General features: G+C 33.4%; 1 protein-coding gene across 7 annotated transcripts in view; it reads left to right on the forward strand.

Annotated features, from left to right (window-relative positions):
- The window catches only part of COP1 (COP1 E3 ubiquitin ligase), a 229,676-nt gene that overhangs the window by 57,307 nt on the left and 149,554 nt on the right, over positions 1-22,815 (forward strand). For 5 of the 7 annotated variants that reach the window (XM_002760336.5, XM_008984965.4, XM_008984963.4 and 2 more), the window contains 2 exons: positions 8,785-8,844; positions 10,220-10,296. In XM_002760336.5, coding sequence (XP_002760382.3) covers positions 8,785-8,844; positions 10,220-10,296 — 137 coding nt within the window. The remainder of the gene's footprint in view (positions 1-8,784; positions 8,845-10,219; positions 10,297-22,815) is intronic. The other 2 variants (XM_008984964.4, XM_003735191.5) reach the window with 1 other exon arrangement.

Below are 22,815 nucleotides of genomic sequence, written 5' to 3' on the forward strand. Positions count from 1 at the left end.
TTTATATATTCTACATATACATTTCATCAGATCTATCTTTCACAAATATCTTTCCCTCTAATTGGGCTGCATTCTTTTCACTGTCTTAATGGTGTCATTTGATGAGCAAAAGTTTCTGATATTAATAGAGTGCAATTTATAATTAGTGTCTTTTGTGTCACTTAAAGTCTTTTCCACCTGTGGTCATGAAGACATTTTTCTATTCACTTCTTTGATTGAAGCTTTATTCTTTTATCTTTCATATTTAGATTTATACTTGGAGATTTATTTTTGTGTATAATGTGAGGTATAGAGATATTTTCATATGGATATCTAGCTGTCCAAGCATCCTTTATTAAAAAGTCCATTCTTTCTCGATCACTCTGAAGTTTCACCTTTGTCATATATCATGTGTTCATGTATGTGTGGGTCTGTTTCTAGGTTCTCTTTTCTGCTTCACTGGTCTGTTTGGCAGTACCAAATTATATTAAATACTAGAGCTTTGAATTAAGTTGCTGTTCTTCTTTAAAGTCTGGAATATTCCTGGCTCTCTGCGTTTCAATATAAATTTCAGAATCAGCTAGTACATTTCCATGGTAAACTTGCTATGCTTTTTATTGGGATTAATTTGACTAGGTAAATTTGGAAGACTGTGCATTTATAATAGTGAGTCTTCTATTCCATGAACATGGTAATTCCCTCTATTTAGACTTTTTAAATATCCTTAAAATTTTTATAGTTTTCAGGGTATTCTTATACATCTTTATTTTAGATTTAGTCATTTTTGATGCTATTGTAAATGATGTCTGTGTCTTTTACTTTAGTTTCTTATGCTAGTATATAGAAATACAGTTGTGTTTTACATACAGATTTCTTAAAATATCCAGGAACCTGGTTAAACTTACATTAATCCTAATTTATTTGTAGATTCTTTTATATTTTCTATATGCACATCATAGTCTGCAAATAATAACAGTTTAGTTTCATTCTTTATGATCCTTATATCTTTCATTTATTTTTCTTGTCTTACTCTGCTGGCTAGGACATCCGGTACAATGATGAATAGAAGTGGTGATAGCGGGGCATCCTAGTCTTGATGCTGATCTCAAAGTGAAAGCATTCGACGTGTCACCATTAGGTATGATGTTTTCTGTAGGTTTTTTTTTTTTAGGTACTTTTTATCACTCAAGGCAGTATATTTCTATTCCCAGTTTGCTAAGAGAAGTTTTAAAAAATTTCTAAATGGGGTTGAGTAGTCTTCAGAATTTTTGTGCATCTGATATCACCTTACAATTTTTTCTTTTCATTCTGTTAATGTGAATAATTACATTGGTTTAACATTGGAAAGTCAGTCAACTTTGCACCTAGGGTGACCAACCATCCTGACTGGCTCAGGGATGTGTCTTATCCCTTAGTTATATCACTGAAGGTTCTGCATTTTAGGAAACCCCACCAGGACAGTTGGTCCCCCTACTTGCATCCTTTATATAAACCAAACTTGGCCATTTTGTATATCCTCTTCTATATTATTTGGTTCGCTTGTATTTTGTTTAGAATTTTTGCATCTATGTTTATCAGTGAGATTATTTTTTTCTTACACATATCTTGTCCAGTTTTCCAATAAAGATTATGCTAGCTTTATCAAATGAGTTGGGAAATATATCTTCTTTTTAAATTTTCTGAAATAATTTGTGTCCTATGGACATCTTTGTTGAATGTTTAAAGATCTTACTGGAGAAGCAATCTGGACCTGTGACTTGTTTGCAGGAAGGTTTAAGTTATTGAATCCATTACTTGAATAGTTATATTCTTACTAAGGTTTTTGTTTTAGATGTCACTTTTTATATGTTAAATTTTTTCTAGTCATTGTTTATGTCATCTCAGTTTTCAGATTTATTGGCATAAGATTGGTCTTAAGAGTCTTTAAGTTTTCTAGGGTTGGCATTGTTTATTTTACTTGTTCCTTTCTCTTTCTTTCTCTTTTTTTTTGATCAGTTCTTGCAAGGAATATATCAATTATATGAATTTTGTCTAAGAACCAACTTTTGACTTTGTTTTTCCTCTCTATTTTGTTTGTTTTCTATTTTATTTATATTCTTTTTTATTTCCATCCTGCTTTCTTTGGTTTTACTTTTTTGTTCCTTTCTAATCTGTTAGCTTGGGTGGATATGCATATTATTATGCAGATTGTTTCTTCTAATGTAGGCATTTAGGGCCATAGTTTCTTATTTTTTAATCTGTACCTAATTCTTTTGGCATCATATTTTGTTTATTATTATTTAGTTCAAAAGAATTTCTTTTTTCATTATATTTTATCCTTAGGCCTGTGGGTTAGTGTCTTATTACTTCAGCATTGAGATTTTGTCTTTTCTGTTTTGGATATCTGTTATAATTGCATTGTAATCAGACAGTTGTGTTATCTTTCTTTGAATATAATATTTGCTGTACTAACTGGTAATTGGCTAAATTTTGAAATATTTGTGCTTGAAAAGAAAGTGTTTTCTGCAGTTGCATGATTCGTTGTAATGTGGTTAAATGTGTAGTGAGAATTTTCTGCATTCATACCAGGTCTTTGTTTTCTTGTTATACCTATTACTGGCTCATTATCTTTGAGGTGAATTTCTCATAGATAGCATATAGTTGGACTATGCTTTGTAAATCTGCTCTGACAGGCTCAGTCTTTTAATTATGTATTTAGGCTATTTATTTAATATAAATGTTATGATATAACCTGCCTTTTTATTTTGTTTTTCTTTTTTTTTTTTTCATTTTTATTTCTTCTCAGAAATATTTTTTGTTTTGTGTTTCTTTTTTTTAATTATTGTTGCTTTTCTGTTTTTCTTTCCATGGGTTTTTGAACAGTTTTTTTGGAATTCCATTTTGATTTATCTATAATGTTTTTAAGTAAATTTTTTGCATCATGTTTAGTGGTTGCTCTTTATATTACAGCATATATTTTTAACTTATCAGTCTACTGGTATTGACATTTGTTTACCTTTACTCTTAAATAAGCCATCTTATTTTGCCCCTTCACTACTCTATTATTTATTTATTTGGTTTTGTTCTTGCTTTTTCTGTTTTCTTCTCAGCTTAAAACAAAATATTGGCTGGACACGGTGGCTCATGCCTATAATCCTAACACTTTGGGAGGCTGAGGTGGAAGGATCACTTGAGGCCAGGAGTTCCAAGACCAACCTGAACAATATAGTGAGACTTTGTCTCTACAAACTAGTTTTTAAATAAATTTGTGGAGCATGGTGCCCTATGCCTGTAGTCCCAGCTCCTTGGGAGGCTGAGGTGGGACAATCACTTGAGCCTACGAGGCAGAGGCTTTAGTGAGCTGAGATTGTGCCACTGTATTCCAGCCTGGGTGACAGAATGAGTTCCTGTCTTAAAAAAAAAAAAAAAAACGAAAAAGAGAAAGTACTACGAAAGGATTAAATAAAGTCATTTAATCAGGTCTGCCATTTCAGGAACTAGATATTAAGTATGTATGTGTTTGTAGAGTGACAGAATGGGATGATAAGGGTTTTGGTTTGCTGTAGTGTGCACTTTGTATGGCTAAATGCTTTGTTTTTGGTAGTAACTCTCTTAGAATTAGTATATATTAGGATTTGCTTCTTGATTATTAATTATTTTATTTATTTTTTTATTTTTTGAGACGGAGTCCTGCTCTGTTGCCCAGGCTGGAGTGCAGTGGTGCAGTCTTGGCTCACTGCACCCTGTGCCTGCTGGGTTCAAGTGATTCTGCTACCTCAGCCTCCTGAGTAGCTGGGAGTGCAGGTGCCCACCAATACCCCTGGCTAATTTTTATATTTTTAGTAGAGACAGGGATTAACCATGTTAGCCAGGCTGGTCTTGAACTCCTAACCTCAGGTGATCTGCCTACCTCAGCCTCCCAAATTGTTGGTATTACAGGCGTGAGCCACTGCATCTAGCCTTGATTTTTAAAATCAGCTTTTCCCCACTGAAAGTGAAATGGTGTATTTTTTTCAGTTTGAAACAATTATGTATAATTTATTCTAAGTTATATTTAAAAAATCAAATAATAAGTTTAATATTTAAGCATATCTTTATTTCAAATGAGTACCAACAAAACCTACCTACACCAAAGCCATTGTACATAATGGGAGACTCTATCCCTTATCCTCATAAGGGATTCTGAGACTTACTTACTCTACATTTACATTAAATATTTCTATAAGTTTTTTGGGGGGACTTTGGCCCAGTGTTAAGAGAGTGCTTACTCCCATGCTATCAGATAGCATTGTCTTAGTTCTCTGTCTTATATATTTATGTTTTATTTTAAGTAACACCAAACTCTGTAATGGTGTTAAAGTAAATGTGATCTAGGAGTTTATTATCATTCCTAATTTGTGATTGATTTTCGTTTAGATAAAGCAGTTCAGCTTCTTGATTTTCTTGCTATATCTTTCAAACATTCTTAGACTCATTCAGGCTTTTCTTCTAGGTTCTCCTTCTTGGGATTATGAGGTTTGTAGAGTGAATTTAGCCCATTTCTTCTTTCCACATCCTTGAAATGGTTGTCCTTCATCTTTCATCTATTTACTGGTATTAAAATGTCTTGCACTATATAACTTACAGCTCCAAATCCCTTCAGAATTCTCATCTTGAAATGGAAACACCTCAAATCTAATAACATGCTCTCAACAGATTTTATTCCAAACTTTTTTCTTTTTAATATTTCTTGCCTGATACCTTGTCAGACTTTCTTATAGGTAGGTTGTATCATTTTGTTTTGCATTCTATCTATATATTTATCAGGACAATACTGTACCTTTGTTATTTCATTTTTAAATTGAACCATACACAATTGCTGTTTCTGAAGGAAAAATTGTTTTATTATTGGCAGTTGTATGAGGTTCACCTTATATATAGTAGCCTCCATATATAACAATAGGTATGTTATCCAGTAAAAGCTTTGAGGTACTAGCAGATGGAACATTAGTTTTAGAGAAGACATTAGAGTTTAATATTTTGAGATTTCAGGTGACGTTGGAAATTTTTTTGGAATTTCAAGTTCAAAAGCAGAATAAAAATTGATTTCAGTTATTTATTATATATCATACAAGTGATATTGGCTGTCTTTGGCTATTGATATAGATATTTACTTTCTTTTTTACTATAATTTCAACTTTTATTTTAGATTCAGGAAGTACATATACAGGTTTCTTATGTAGATACATTGTGTGATGCTGAGGTTTGGGGTATGATTGACCTTATCGCTCCGAAATGTGAGCATAATACTCGACAGTTAGTTCTTCAATCTTTTGTCCCCTCCCCAACCCCAGTAGTTGCCAGCATCTGTTGTAACTAAGTTGCCAGCATCTGTTGTAACTATCTTTATGTCTTTGAGTATCCTATGACTCCCACTTATAAATAAGAACATGTGGTATTTGGTTTTCTCTTCCTGTGTTAATTCACTTAGGATGATGGCCTCCAGCTCCATCCATGTTGCTGCAAAGGACATGATTTTGTTCTTTTTAATGACTGCATAGTATTCCATTGCCTCTGTGTAATCACATCTTTATTGAGACCACCATTGATGGGCAATGGTGGGTGTTGATGAATGTTTGCTGTGATGAATAGAGCTGCAATGAACATACAAATACATTGTCTTTTTAGTAGAATTATTTATTTATTTTGGCGGGGAGATACATACTCAGTAATGTGAATACTGTGTCAAATAGTAGTTCTCTTTTAGAAATCTCCAAACTCCATTCACCACAGTGGCTGAACTAATTTACATTCCCACCAGCAGTGTATAAACAAACATTCCTTTTTCTCTTCAGCCTCACCAGCATCTCTTGTTTTATTTTTCTCTTTTTTGAGACGGAGTTTCGCTCTTGTGACCCAGACTGGAGTGCAATGGCGCAATCTCAGCTCACCGCAACCTCCGCCTCCTGGATTCAGGCAATTCTCCTGCCTCAGCGTCCCGAGTAGCTGGGATTACAGGCACGCGCCACCATGCCCAGCTAATTTTTTGTATTTTTAGTAGAGATGGCGTCTCACCATGTTGACCAAGATGGACTCGAGCTCTTGACCTTGTGATCCACCTGCCTCGGCCTCCCAAAGTGCTGGGACTACAGGCTTGAGCCACCGCGCCCAGCCTCTTGTTTTATTTTTATTTTTATTTTTTTTCTCTTTTTAACAATAGCCATTCTGACTGGTGTGAGATGGTATCTCATTTTGGTATTTATTAACGTTTATCTGATGATTAGATTAAAAAAAACTGAGAGTTTTTTCATGTGTGATGGCCACTTGTATGTTGCCTTTTGCAAAGTGTCTGTTTATGTCTATCCCAGCCTTTTTTTTTTTATTCCTTCAGTCTTTCTAAGGTTCAATTCAGATATATCCCCACTTTTTAATGGGGTTATTTTTTGTTTTTCATTTGAGTTTTTTTTTTTAGATTCTGGATATTAGACCTTTGTCAGGTACTCATTCTTCTTGTTAAATGTATTTTTTAAAACAATTATACTAAAGACCTCTCATAGTAAAGCATTTGCTTAAATAAAAATTTCAAGAGTGGAGCATTTTAAGGTAGTTAACTGAAAATGTTTAAGGGATGACTGTGGGAGTGTTTTGCTGAAATAGAGATCAGCATCACTGGAGCTGAAGATATCCATGAACCAAAAGGCTTCAATGATGGTGGGGAATAACTGGAATGTTTATAGATGGCTAAAGTGGGTAGACAAGGATTTGGCTGCTTAGTATGAGCTAGACAGAGTGGTTTTTATGGTATGGTGGAAAACTAATTTTAGGTTGGAAGACTAATTGTTGGAAATGGCCGTGGAATGGTGTAGAAATGGTGAGTTCCTATCTATTAATAAGTCCTGTAAACTCTGGGGCTTTAGAGACTTTATCAATTGAGCAGCCATTATTTAATAGAGTTTCAGAACAGTGTCTTTACGAGTGAGCAGTGTTTCACTTAAGGTGGCATTGTCTGACATGTTTTAAGGTGATAGGAAGTTTATTAAAGTAGATAGATGAGTTGAAAGCTTTTGAAAATGCAAATCATCACTCTTTTAACCTTTGATTTCTCTAATAGTGCTGTCATTTTCCCTGGTTTTCTGGCTGCCACTTTGCCCTTCTTGATAGTTAATGCTGCTTCTTTTCTTCCTTTGCCCATCTCTGTAACATTGGTATTTCCTACCATTCCAGTTTTGTTTTTATCTTTTCTGACTATAATGATTGATGTTAAACAAGTTCATTTATTGCCTTAGTTTCAGCCTTTGATTTGATTTAATTTTCAATCAAATTTTAGTTGTCTAGTCCTCCTCCTACCCCACCAACTCTTCATTAAATGTGGTCTCTATTCCCTTAGTATGTTGCATAACATCATCAAAATGTTTACTATGGTATTTTGATTATTGGTTTTCTTGTTTGCCATCTCCCCTAGACTGAACTCAGTGAGGGAAAGGGATACAATTGTTTTTAGATCCTGTTCTTCTCAGTGCTTAGGAAGGTACCTAGAATTGGAAAATAGTTGAATCAATATATTATTAATTAGATTACCAACTTTGCTTGTATTGCCACAGAAGAGAAGATACTAATGCTAATAGGTCTGTAAAAAACAAAATCCCTGTTCAACCTTATCAGTCATTAAAGAAATGAATTAACGATAAGGTACTGCTTTCAATAGGTAGGAAAGAATAGTAGTCAACAGCATAAATTCTGGAATAAGAATCCTACCTTAATTTCAATTCCAGTTTTGCCACTTACTCACTGAATGATTTTGGACAAATCATTTAACCCTTCTGTGCCTCATTTTTCATATCTGGCAATCAGTAATATATAAGTATTATTAATATTTTACATTTTATAAATTCACTTGCTGTATCTGGATTAGAGTAAGACAGCTGCATACTGGCAATAGAAATTTAAATTGGTATGGTGTTTCCGGAAAGCAGTTTTTTTTTGATAGAATAATTTTACTTTTAATACTCTCAATAAAATCTGAAGTAACCTTTTAATAAAATCTGAAAATGAAATGAAATGAAATCTGAAAGACCAGTATTTGTGATAGTTTGCAGGCAATTTAAATCGCTAAGGAGAAAGGAAATGGTTCACTATATTGTTGAATATAATTCAATCGTTACAGTGTTTGCATTTTAGTGGCATGTTTTTTAATGATTATTATGATTGAATAGGCAAGATATGAAAATTAAAATATTATCTCAACTGTGTTATTAAAACCCTTAAGGAGAAGTTAAATGTGGCTGCTTTTGGGTGAGGGGATTTAACCTCTCTCAGACTAATCTTTATTTATAGAGTGTGATTAAAGGCCTGGCACGGTGGCTCACGTCTGTAATCCCAGCAATTTGGGAGGCTGAGGCAGGCAGATTGCATAAGCTCAAAAGTTAGAGACCAGCCTTGGCAACATAGTGAAACCCATTTCTATTAAAAATTAAAAAATTAAGTAAAGTGTCATTAACAACTGACATGCTGAATTTGTCTGTTTGATTGTTAACAACTAAATGAGGTAATGTGAAAGTTCTTTGGCTATCTCGTATTTTTTTCAGTCACTGTTATTGTTCATCTCTCATACTTTTATTGTAAAATCAAACTGTTGTATTAAAGAAGTACAACATTGTGTTTTCTTAAACATAATTCTCTACCTTTGCATTTAAAAATGGGAACTTGTAGCTGTATCTTGTTGATGTTATCCCTTTGCTTTAGTGCCTAGTTTGATATGTAAATTTATTTTATGATCATGGTGATGCCATTTTGGTTTGGCTTAGGCTTTTTTTTTTTTTTGTCTCTCTCTCTCTATTTAATCTGCAGCAACTGGAACAGATCCAGAAGGAGCTAAGTGTTTTGGAAGAGGATATTAAGAGAGTGGAAGTAAGGAATCAAGAATTTCTCCAATCTTTAGCAGTTTTTCAATTTCATGAAGTTGTCACCTTTCTGTTAAGTTTATGGGATTGGTCTTGGTTACAAAGAAAGTAACACCTGTTACTTTCATTTAATTGAGAATGGATTTTTGTAAAAAAAACATTCTGAGCACTTGATGATAAAATATAGTCTAAATTTGTTTTACAGTGTTTTATTGCCATGATTTTTCTTGATTAGATTGACCTCAAAAAATCACTCTGTTTTCTTGGAGTGCTGTCATAATAACTTAAAACTGTCAATTATTACCACAAAAATGCTTTTTTAAAATTAATTTTACGTATCTACTATGTACATTTCTAGGTGTTAAGGTTAATTGCAAAAGAAATATAAGAATACATTACCAATATTCTGGGAATTTACAGTTTAATATAATTTACCCAAGGAAATTTATTGGAGGATCCTTGGGAGTCTGACAGGGTATTGTGATGTGAAGTTTTTGCCTTTGGCTGTATTTATTAATAAATTTAGTTTGTGTTTTTAATTTTTTATGTGTGTTATAATTTTCTTTTGCTGATACATAGAACATGTTAAAGATTAATGGATTTAATATGTAGTGGATGTTCACTATCCTCTGTGGCATTCTTAAGTTGGTACACATTTATGTCACTTTCTTGACTGTATGATTGAGCCTTGGATTAGCCAGAAATAATTCTACCTGATGATTCATCTTTAGTGGCATTTTAAAATTTGCTATTTTTTCAATAATCAATATATAGTACATAAAAAAGGAAGCTAGGTTGTCAGTGCGATTCAGAGACAAAATTTATATAATGGTTGATTAGGCCTATTCTTCTGGATTACTTATAAAAAAATTAGAATTTAACTCATTATTAAACAAAGCTAATATTTCAGTCTTAATGTTTATGAAGAATATATTTGAAGCAGAGATTCCCATATTCTGGTTGTTTTTTGTGTGAAGAGTTGAACCTAATGATCCAGTTACCTTACTGTCATATTTATCTTAATATTTATCAATAGGTTATCACCTGAATTAATGATTTGCTAGTTCACTATTCACATAGTATAGTGTACATGTCATTTAAAATATTTACATTTATCTTTTTCTGCATTTGGTAGCTTAATAATGAACAATATTTAGTAAACAATTGATAGTTCTTTAAGATTGTGTACCATAGAAAAGGTTTGTCTCTTTTCACATGTCCTTGCTTTTGTACTCTGTAGAGGAAGCCTTCAGAAGTTTGATATTGAGACAAACAGGGACTGATGAAAACCTGGGAATAGAAAGGAATATATCATGCCTCTTTTTGATTTATGTATCTTGTATTTGAAATGTCTACTATAATTCAAATAATTTTACTTTCAGGAAATGAGTGGCTTATATTCTCCTGTCAGTGAGGATAGCACAGTGCCTCAATTTGAAGCTCCTTCGCCATCACACAGGTACAAAGCTTCACACTTGCAATTGATTAGAATTCATATTACAAAATATGCATATGGTCTAGTTCTTAGGAGCCTTTTCCATGCAGTGTAGTGTATAAAACCCCTGAGAAATTACTTTGGTCATGATCTAGAAATGAGATTTATATGGCCCATCTGTTTCCTTAATGAGCTGAATTTCATACCAGGAAGAGTTAACGAGTACAGTACTATAATGTTATGAATTCACAGTTGAATTAAAAGTTTGATGTATTTCTTAAAGTAATGATAGCTTTAAATATCTTGTGAATTAAAATCAGATGACATTAAAAATCTAAATTTGAGAACATGAAATGGTAACACCAGGGAAAAACATGATGAAATTATGCCTTGGACTTTTCCAAACCCTGACTTGTTAAATTTTATGGAGCAGATCACTTTTCCCACATTTGAAATGAGAGCAATAGATCTATTAGTTTAGATTTCCCTGGTATTTTCTTATGACTCCTTGTTATTAATTTAATTAATTCTCCTATATGCTATATTAGAGAGGGGTTATATTTGTCTTCCTCATGACCATTTCCCATTATTTTAGAATAAATGCCTGGCTTCATTTAGTAGTAGGTATTTGTAAAATATAGTGAATTTAGCTCTGAAATTCTATTTCATGAAATATGTACTTTCTCAATCTTGAATTTTTAATTTTTATGCTTGAAATGTTCAAACTAAGTACAGTTTTACATGAAATCATTTGTTTTTGATTTGTTAAATTCACTTTCTGTTTAGGATAATGATTTAATGGAATTTTATCAGACAGTTTTAGGGTAATGTGGACTGTCAGGAAGTCCAGTGCTACTATGGTAGACTATACTAACCTTCAGAAGCTTTATCATTTTAGGAAAGCTATTATGGATCTAATGTGGTAAATCATGTACAGAAAGGGTGCAGGGATGTTCTAGTTAACAGCATTCTTGAGAGGTTTGACATTTTTTCTATTAATTATAGTACAGAGAATCCTTGTGAGTTCTAGTTGATACTGGCATCATTTTAGTTGTAATTCAGCTGATTTTCTTCTATATTTTACTTTCTTTAAAACGTTTGAGAATGACTAGGTCTGTGTATATTGTTATCTTTAAGCCTAGAATTAGGTTCTGATATGCACAGGATCTTTGTCAATGGAATATTTATTATGTAAGTACATACAGGGAAGAAAAAGTTGTCACATCACAAAAAGTTCACTAATAAAACTGGTGATTCATTCCCATTGTCTTCCTGCTCTCTGTTTAACAGTAGCAAAGATTTTTTTGTATCTATTGCTTCCAGATCTTTGTTACTCAGTCTCTCATTGATTGTTGGAGTTTATGAACTTGTGACAGTGTAGTGCATTTACTTAATTGCTCTATTTATTGAATGCCTCTGATGTGCTAGGGACTATTTTAGGTGTTGGATCTAGCTGACAAAGTCCCTATCCTTTTGGAGCTTACCTTTTGGGATGTACGTATGGAGGTTGGGGGAAATATAGAAGAGCCAATGTATAGCATAGTAGTAGTATATAACATATAATACAGTTATGCACTGCTTAATGACGTTTCAGTCAGTGATGGACTGCGTATGTGACGGTGATCTCATAAGAAAATAATAGGGCACATAAGGAAACCTAATATATGACACTTGATATTGGCATTGCAGATCAAGTAGGGGAAATGATTGATACTCAGTAATGGTGGTGGGACATTGGTACACATACCATCCTGGTTTGTATAAGAATACTCTAAGATCACATATTGACAAAATTGCCTAGTGACACATTTCTCAGAATGTTTTCCTGTCATTGAGTGATGTATGACTGTAGTACTTGAGGAAGAACAATTAGGCATGCAAGGGCTTTGCAAGAGGATTCTGTTTTAGTTTTCATAGTCAAGCTTCTCCAAGGAGGTGACATTTAAATTGATACGTGAATGAAGTAAAGACTAATTATGATGGAATGTTATGGGATAGTGTTGAGCAGGATTTGGCTTAGTTTTGTTTTTTTTTTTCCTTTTTTTTGAGATGGAGTTTCGCTCGTTACCCAGGCTGGAGTGCAATGGCACGATCTCCGCTCACTGCGTCCTCCATCTCCTGGGTTCAAGCAATTCTCCTGCCGTAGCCTCCTGAGTAGCTGGGACTACAGGCATGCACTACCATGCCCAGCTAATTTTTGTATTTTTAGTAGAGATGGGGTTTCACCATGTTGACCAGGGTGGTCTTGATCTCTTGACCTTGTGATCCACCTGCCTCGGCCTCCCAGAGTGCTGGGATTATAGGTGTGAGCCACCGCACCCGGCCTTGGCTTGGATTTTTAAATGTTTATTTGGACCCCTGTGTGGAGGACAGAGAAGATACTATCAGTGTCTCTTTCAACCCCCTGACATTGGAAGCTGGGAGGAAAGTTAGGAAGCATTGTAGCAGTCCAGAAGAAAGATGTTGGTTTGCATTAGGATTTTGTTTATGGAAGAGGTAAGAGTGGTTGTATTGTAAAATAAAGTAGCAGATCTTGTAAAACATACTAGATTTTGTGAAATTTATGGAGAATTGCTAAAATTGGTTGCAAAACTATCATTAAATTAGATTCTAGCAGAGTTATACTGGTTAACAGTTCAAGAAGGGAAAATAGGCAAACAGAATTTTATTTAAGAGTTGATATTTTCTGTAAACAAGTGATTTGAATATCACTCAAGGATTAAGAGAGGCACTTGGGAAAAATGATGTAGCCCTTAAATACTCTTGAGTGAAAATGATCCTAAAGATTTGAAATCAGACATGCTGGGAAGAATATTATATTATATAATACTATTCATATTTTATTTTCCTTTATTCTTAATAGCATGTAGTTGCAATTATACTAATCTTTTTACTGTCATAATTATTAGCTTTATTATTTAAATGCCAGTTTTTGTTGTTATTCCTCACTAAAAAGTTTTGATCTCTCTTTTAAGCAGGCTTACTTTACAAAGCTCTTTTCTAGATTTGTTAGTTTTCTACAATGAAGATCAGTATTATGTCAGGTCACTGAATCCTTTACATAGATTCTGGGTTTATGCTTAGATTATGTATTTAAATGAAAAAGAAAAGCAGAAGCCAAATAATGGTATTTTCTCCCTTTCACAGCCCCACAGAATTTTATATTCTGCCTATTTCGATTAGGTATAATTGTCATATCCTGTTTTACTGCTTCTGCCTTGTTAGATCCTTAGCATCACTGATTCTAGCAATAATTTTTTAACCTATCGATGTTTCTTTCCTGTTTAAAATTTTTCAGTAGCTGCCTGTTATGTAAATTGGTTTAGCTCCATCTCTTTGCATGGCCCTCTGTAATCACCTAGCTCCAGCCTACTGCTTTCATGCTTTAAAATTGTAGATAACTCCCAGAGCAGAATGTTAGGTTATCTTTGCCTATCCTATACCTTTTGCCTAGAAACTTCTGGATTCAGTTGTTAAGTAACTATCCCCAAAGACCGACAACCTGGGATGAGGTCTTTCTATTCTTTTTTCAGATGCCCTTTCCCTAAAATATTAGGGTAAGGGAAAAGGAAGCAGGAAATAGAATTAACCACTTGTTTGTTTTGTAAAGATTCTACTTATTTTGATTCTGTTTCTTTAAGATGTATTACTTTGGGGGAAAAAAAATACATGTTTTCCATCCTGTAGTGTAATCCTGTGAATATTGGGTTTTTTATATACTTCTACATTTTTATGTTTGTATATATAATAGGCACTTAAGGTTTTGAATAAATATGTACCTGACCTAGAATGTCATTTAATTTTCACAGTTTGTGAATTTATTGACCTTTACTATACTTAATAAGTAAGTTAATTATTTTAATCTTGCCATAAAAGCTATCAGCCATGCTTCATTGAGGTGAGGTATGATTTTTTTTTTTTAATCAGTTGAAGTTTTTTTAACCTTTCATCCATTTCAGACTTTTCATATAATAATCAAACCAATGACTGCTATACTTAGATCGTTTTTAATCTGCTTTAAATTCTGAGGAGAAAGTCTCCATAATTCTCAGCATAAACCATAGTGTACATTTTACTGTTATATAGTTGTGTGCAAATAATGAGTAAATTAGAGATTGATAGGCAAACATAGTCTCTTTTACTTATTGCCAAGAGGAATTGGTTCTTGTGTGTGGGAGCATGATTGTAAGGATATATATCCTAGCCACCCTTCTAGCATATTAGTAATATTTTAGACATTTTTAACTTTTTAACTCAAACTTTAATAAAGCAAAACATTTTTGTTTGATTTTCTTCCTGGCATATGTGACAGTACTATATTTTTTTAGATTAAAATGTCCATAGACCAGGTTTGATTATCTCTGAATTTTTGAGAGCGGTAAACTGGGTGGACTCTACATGGATTAACAAATATGTATTTTAGGCTCTTTAAATAGTATGTGGTTTATATGTGTAATTGAATACAAAGCAGAGCTAAATAACTTATTAAGCCTATGAACCCATTAGCTTACTATAGACCTAGTCATCCTTCTGAGGTTAGCTGAAAATCTGGTGTGCTGAGTAACATTGGCATACTATTCTTTAGGTTTTAAATCCTCTTCAAAGCCATTGTAGTAGCTTTGCTTTTAAATTTCTAAATGTATCTTATTGATGTGATTTCTGTCTTAGAAATAATTATCTCATAATTGCTTTATTCTTTGTCTTTAAGCAATTATAGAATGATGAGTTATTAGTCTCTTCTTTGTGTTCAGAACATCAAATAACTTAGTTTGAAAATGATGTATTAGTTGGCTAGGTATGCTTTATATGATCCAGATAGTTGCTGGAGTTAAATTTACCTAAGAAGTCTTGTTTTTCTAAGATATAAAGTAGTAAATAAATACAGTACAAATACTAAATAAAATTTTTTGATCTATAATCTCTCATCTTTAAAATGCCTTTACTGATAAGGGAAAGTTTAATTCATTTTTTAAACAATTGTCAAGCAGGCATATATTAGTATAAATTCTGAATTTCTTTCTGTGCCAGAGGAAGGAGGAGATTTATGAATAAAATATATAGGTAAGAATTTGTATAAAACGCTTTTAATTTTATTTACTCTATCAGATGTTTTTGAGATATACCTTTTATTTGTGCTTCTATAATTTTGAGAAAGTTCCAGATGAATCAAAGTGTAGGGATAATAGGAAAAAGCAAGAAATCATTTTATAGAGGCTAGGAATATTTAACATTAAAAATATATATGTAGGAACTACATGAACATAAAAAAATATACATATATATGTAGGGTAGTGGTCTAGTACCTTATGAATTTGTATTTTTATAATTTGAATAAATTAATGATATTTATTTAAGCAACAATATTGAATAATGGTTTCTGGACTAGATTAAGAAATTTCTCTAGTTTACCCATGTCACTTGATGCAATTATACTAATCTCTGGTCTTTAAAAGAAAATATGTTTGGGAGGTATATGGAGGACACCGAGGCTCTTTAGTATAGCAGATGAAAAGCAAGCCATCTTTCCTATTTTTGTATAGTGAGTCTTTGGGCTGGATTATCACCCATCACCAATGCATTGTCAATGACTGCTGCTTCACATATTAATCTTAAGTTCTTAGTACTTTTTGGTAATTATTATTTGTTCAACAGCTTTATTTTAGTTGGAAAGATTTTCTTTAATTCAGGAAATGAAATGTTTTATGATCAAGTAGAACTAATCCTTATTTTAGGGGAAAATTATGACAATACAGGAAATTTTCTATACACCTGCTAACACTTTTTCCCAAATCTACAGTTAGGTGATTACAGATGGATTTTAAGAAATGACAACTATACTTGCATTGGAGAGTTTTTAACATAAATGGTGTTTTGCAGTATTTTGATGAAGCTTACCTTTATGTGGAGTAGTAAAACCATTTGATTGTTTTATTCTTGTGAGTACTAAAGATTACTTGCCTTAATTCTCACCCTAAACCATGCCAAGGAGTTAAACTTGATGCCAAAGTCAGTAAAAGGATTGAAGAATCTTAAGGAATCTTGATTCTGAACTAAAACAAAAACAAACGCAAAGCAAAGGAAACAAATTTCAATGGCATTAATGTAGAAGACACTCTTTGTACATCTGTACTTTCTCATTAAAATTGATAGGTAGTAGAAATGTGGTTAAGTTCTGAAAACTTTTTTTGAAACTAATTTTTTTTAGAATATTTGAAGAATTTCTTTTCAGTCATTCAGCCAGTATGTGAGGTATACTAGGCATGCATAAAACAATGTTAGACCCCAGTAATTGAGAGAAAATATTTGTAAATCATACATTGGATTAGGGACTAATACGAAAAATATACAAGGAACAAAATATATAAGTACTCAATGAAACAACCCTTTTAAAAATGGGTAAAAGAACAGATATTTCTCAAAAGCAGACATACAAATGTCCAACGTGTATATGAAAAAAATGCTAATAATCATAGAAATGCAAATTAAAACCACAAGGAGATACCACATCACTCTTCTTAGATTGGCCATTATCAGAAAGATAATTGGTGAGGATGTGGAGAAAAGGGAGCTCTTATACACTGTTAGTGGTATTGTAATTAGTATAGCTATTTTGGAAAACATTATGGAGGTTCCTCAGAAAACTAAAAATGGAACTACCATACTATCCTGCAATCCCATTACTGGGAATATTCTCAAAGGACATAAAATCACTATGAAAAAATTTCATCCTCTTTATCCCATTATTCGCAGTAGCCATGCAAACAACCTGAGTATTTATGTAAATGGATGAATGGATTTAAAACATAGGGTATATATATATATATATATATATATATATATATGCTAGAATACTATTACACTTTATAAAAACCCAGGAAGTTCTGTCATTCGCACCAACACAGATGAACACGAGGACATTATATTAAGTGAAATAAGGCAGGCACAGAAAGACAAATACTAGATGATCTTGCTTACATGTGGAATCTAAAATAAACTCATAGAAGTAGAGCATAGTATGGTGGTTAACAGAGAATAGAGGTGGATAGGGAGAGGGGAGAACTTTGTCAGTGAGTACAAGTTATAGTTAGACAGGAAGAATCAGTGCTGGTGCTCTTTTGCACAGCAAAGTGGTTATAATTAATAATAATGAATTGTGTATTTCAAAATAGCAAAAGAGGATTTTTTTTTCTTGAGACGGAGTTTCACTCTTGTTACCCAGACTGGAGTGCAATGGTGCAATCTCGGCTCACAGCAACCTCCGCCTCCTGGGTTCAGGCAATTCTCCTGCCTCAGCCTCCTGAGTAGCTGGGATTACAGGCACGCGGCACCATGCCCAGCTAATTTTTTGTATTTGTAGTAGAGACGGGGTTTCACCATGTTGACCAGGATGGTCTCGATCTCTTGACTTCGTGATCCACCCGCCTCGGCCTCCCAAAGTGCTGGAATTACAGGTGTGAGCTACAAAAGAGGATTTTAAATGTTATCACAAGAAATATTTGATGTCGTGGATATGCTGTACTCTGATTTGATCATTTCACAATGTATGCAGGAACAAAATATTTTATACTTTGTAAATATTCATAATTATTATTTGTCAGTTAAAGGTTAGAATTAGGAAACACTGTTAGACACTAGGATGTAGTTGTGAATATGGCAGACCCTAGAACCCAGCTTTTATGGTTACATAGTCTTAGGAGGAAAAATAAGGCATGCGGGTAAATTGATTATTCTGTTTAAAATTTAGTGTAAACAGACTTCTTTATTCCAATAATGTAAATTCATTTGTTTAACTCAAATACTGTAGTAATTATGATTATTTAATTTCAGGATACCTATAAAATATCCTTGGGTTCTTATCAACAAAATGAAGGATAAAAATAGTATGATCATTTCAGTTTATGCTTAAAAAGGGATGTTGTCCAGGCACAGTGGCTCACGCCTGTAATCCCAGCACTTTGAGAGGCTGAGGTGGCCGGATCACAAGGTCATGAGATTGAGATCGTCGTGGCCAACAAGGTGAATCCCCATCTCTGCTAAAATACAAAAATTAGCTGGGCATGGTGGTAAATGCCTATGGTCCTAGCTACTCAGGAAGCTGAGGCAGGAGAATCACTTGAACCCAGGAGACGGAGGTTTCAGTGAGCTGAGTTCGCGCCACTGCATTCCATCCTGGCGACAGAGTGAGACTCCATCTCAAAAAAGAAAAAAGTAATAATGGGATGTTGATGAAGTTCAGAATCCCTTTGTGATAAAAACCTTCAAAAAACTGACTATAGAAGGAAAACACTTCAACATAATTAAGGTCATATATGACAAACCTACAACTAGTCACACTAGTGAAAAAATGAAACCTTTTCTCTTAGATCTGGAACTCAACAATGATGCCCACTTTCACCATTGTTGCCCATCATAGTACTAGAAGTCCTAGCTAGAGCAGTCAGGCAAGAGAAATAAAGGGCATCCAAATTGGAAAGGAAGAAGTCAAATTATCTGTTTGCAGATGATATCATCTTATATTTGGAAAAACCTACACACTCCTCCAAAAAACTATTAGAACGAAATGATACAGCTTCAGTAAAGTTGCAGGATACAAAGTTAACATACAAAAAATCAGAAGCATTTTTATGTGCCAGCAGTGAACAGTGTGAAAAAGAATACAGTATTCTTGTTTATAAAGCCACAAAAAAAATTAAATACTTAGGAATTAACGAAAGAAGTGAAAGATCTCTATAATGAAAACTATAAAACACTGATGAAAGAAATTGAAGAAGGCACAAAAAAAAACTGGAAACACATGCTATGTTCATGGATTGGAAGAATCAGTATTGTTAAAATTTCCATTGTACCAAAGCAATCTACAGATTTATTGCAATCACTATCAAAACACCAATGACATTCTTCACAGAAATAGAAAAAAAAAATGTAAAATTTATGTGGAATCACAAAAGACCCAGAAGAGGCAAAGCTCTCCTGGGCAAAAAGAACAAAAGTGGAAGAATTGCATTACCTGATTTTAAATTATACTCTGTAGCTATAGTAACCAAAGCAGCATGGTACTGGCATAGAAACAGACACATGCCAGTGGAACAGAATAGAGAGCCCTGAAACAAATCCACACACCTACAGTGAACTCATTTTTGACAAACGTGCTAAGAACATACACTGGGAAAAGACATTCTCTTCAATAAATGGTGCTGGGAAAACTAGGTGTTTATATGCAGAAGAATGAAACTTGATCCCTCCTCTCATCATATGCAAAGATCAAATCAAAATGAATTAAACACTTAAAGACCTCGAACTATGAACTATGAGAAAACACTGAGGAAACTCTGGGCAAAAAATTTTTGAGTAATACCTTACAAGCACAGGCAACCAAAGCAAAAATGAACAGATGGGACCATATCAAGTTAAAAAGCTTCTGCAAAGCAAAGGAAAATATTTGCAAACTACCCATCTGACAAGAGATTAATAACCAGACTATATAAGGAGCTATCAATTCTATAGGGAAAAAATATAATCCGTTTAAAAATAGGTAAAACATTTGGATAGACATTTCTCAAAAGAAGACAAAAATGGCAAACCAGTGTATGTAGAAGTGCTTAACATCATTGATCATCAGAAATACAAATCATAGCTACAATGAGATATCATTTCACCCCAGTTAAAATGGGTTTTATTTAAAAGTTAGGCAGTAACAAATGCTGATGAAGATGTAGAAAAAGGGAATCCTTGTACTGTGTTGGTGGGAATGTAAATTAATACAACCACTGTGGAGAATGGTTTGGAGGTTCCTCAAAAAACTAAAAATAGTAGTACCGTATTACCCAGCAATCCCACTCCTGGGTGTATATCCAAAAGAAAGGAAATCCATATATGAAAGCGTTGTCTGCACTCCCATGTTTGTAGTATTACTGTTCACAATAGCTAGAATTTGGAAGTAACCTATGTGTCCATCAACAGATGAATGAATTGAGAAAATGTGGTACACATGCTCAATGGAGTACTATTTAGCCATAAAAAAGAATGAGATTCTATTATTTGCAACACTGATAGAACTGGAGTTTATTATGTAAAGTGAAATAAGCCAGGCACAGAAAGATAAACATCACATGTTCTCACTTATTTCTGGGATCTAAAAATCAAAACAATTGAACTCATTAATCTAGAGAATAGAAAGATCATTGCAGGAAGCTTGGAAAGGGTAGTGTGGGACTAGGGGACAGGGAAGATGGAAACGTTTAATGGTTTAAAAAAATAATAATTAGGATGAATAAGATTGAGTATTTCATAGCACTACAGGGCAACTGTAGACAATAGGAATTTAATTGTGCGTTTAAAATAACTAAAAAAGTATAATTGGATTGTTTGTAATGAAAAGGATAAATGTTTGTGGGGATGGATACCCCATTCTCCATGATGTGATATATGTTGCATGCCTGTATCAAAATATCTCATGTACTCCATAAGTGGATACACTTGCTGTGTTCCCAGAAACATTAAAAAAAAAATTTTTTTTTTTTTTTTGAGATGGAGTTTCGCTGTTGTTACCCAGACTGGAGTGCGATGGCACGATCTTGGGTCACCGCAACCTCCGCCTCCTGGGTTCAGGCAATTCTCCTGCCTCAGCCTCCGGAGTAGCTGGGACTACAGGCGTGCGCCACCATGCCTGGTTAATTTTTGTATTTTTAGTAGAGACGGGGTTTCACCTTGTTGATTTAAAAATTTAAGAAAAGATATAAAAGCACTGCTTGATGAAGATGTTAACAGTTCATTTAAATTCTGAAATCGGAGGTGTGAAGAAGCCAAATCGCAGTGTTTATGAGTGTCAATCAAGACTCCTATTTGAAACACAGATTTTAAAAATCTGATTGGTTAGGTTTGAGGTGGATTTTAGATATTCAAATGCAGGCCTGGGGTTTGGGAATGGTAGAGATGATACTTTAGAATTTATGTGAAGATTCATTTAGTAATCAGTGATAAGTCTGTGTTACTGACATGTTTTTAAATAAATCCCTAATTCTAACATGCTTATTTTCCTTTTCATAAGAGAAAATTCATATATTCAACACAAATGTTTTGTAACTGCATATTTCATGTTTTGCGCAGGATCGGGTAAAGATTTTTAATTCTTTTACTTTGTATTATGTAAAGTTACACATTCTTCTATAATGTCTTTGAAATACCTCAAAGTTTCTGAGCTTGAGAGAGCCAGCACAATTAAAATCAAGTCTCTGTAAAGGAAACGGGTTATTGGTATATACCAGCATGCTCTATTAATTCCATTTATATGCTGTGATCAGACCCTCTTGTTTATGGCTTTTTGTTTTTTCAGGTTAGAGTCACATAGGAAACTCTTCACTCTTTTTATTATTACAGGTGTACTTTGATTCTAGGAGGTCAGAAATGGGGGTACCTAGGAAAACCAAAACTGCACTTGATAAAACTGTCTTAGGTATAAGGACATCTATATACAAATGTAAAATTTCACATGCTGCTGTCATTTACTATTTCTGCTGTTCACTCTCTCTCCTACCCAAGTCCCATCATATTTTTTACCATTCACCGCATGCCCCCACCTTTGGATTTTTAATTGTTTTCAATGCTAATTTAATTGTTCTTAATGCTAATTAGAAGAATCGGTCTTCCTAATTTCTAATAGTTGTATTCTTTTCCTGCCTTCACCGATTTTAGATTTTAGAAAGGTAACAGAGTACATATGTCATATATAATACTGATGGAGAAATAAGAGGGACTTTCCCATAATCAAGCACATTAATATTTCAACACTGAAGCATGATGTCACATGTGTTCAGATAAGGTTTTTTTATATTTCATTTAAATAGGTTGACAAAAAGCATTTGATTTTCAGTTTTAAATTTTAGGATTTGAGGTCTTATATAATCATTTTGAGTGCAAACTTTTGTTTTTTTAAGGCCAAACTATATTGTCAAAAAAACTATATATTGCTAAAAAGCCATTGTAATCACTGACATTTATTTATACAGAATTTGTCTCCTTGAAATTCAGGTACCATGAGAAGAGTTTAGGATTGTCTATTTCTTAACAGACAATGAAAAAAGATTTTATTTTAATTTTCAGTTTGATTTTGCATCAAAATCAGGAAACCTAATTTAGAAATACCGTCCTAGAGGGTAACTGCATGTATATGCACAAGTTGCAGCTGTCAAAAGTAGTACTCCAGCTATGCGTTGAGTACTGTTTTGTAATTTACATGTGCTATGTAATTCTCATAACAAATCTCATGTAATAGGTTTTATTTTCTTTTACATTTTGGGGAACTGCATCACAGAGATTAATTTGCCCAGTATGACACAGTTAAGTGGTGTAATTGCTATTCTAAACTAGGCATCATTACTTTAAATGGAGGATGAGAGGATTGTAGAAATCATCCCATAGTTAATAATAAAACATTAAGACAACAAAGGGAAACATCCCATTCAAAATGGCAGGGCAGTGATTCTTCACAAAGAAGAGAAGACATAGGTTGCCTTGGCAATTTTGTGGAAGGATTTGAAATTTTAC

Source organism: Callithrix jacchus, chromosome 18 (assembly GCF_049354715.1).
Source record: "Callithrix jacchus isolate 240 chromosome 18, calJac240_pri, whole genome shotgun sequence".
Classification (NCBI taxonomy): domain Eukaryota; kingdom Metazoa; phylum Chordata; class Mammalia; order Primates; family Cebidae; genus Callithrix; species Callithrix jacchus.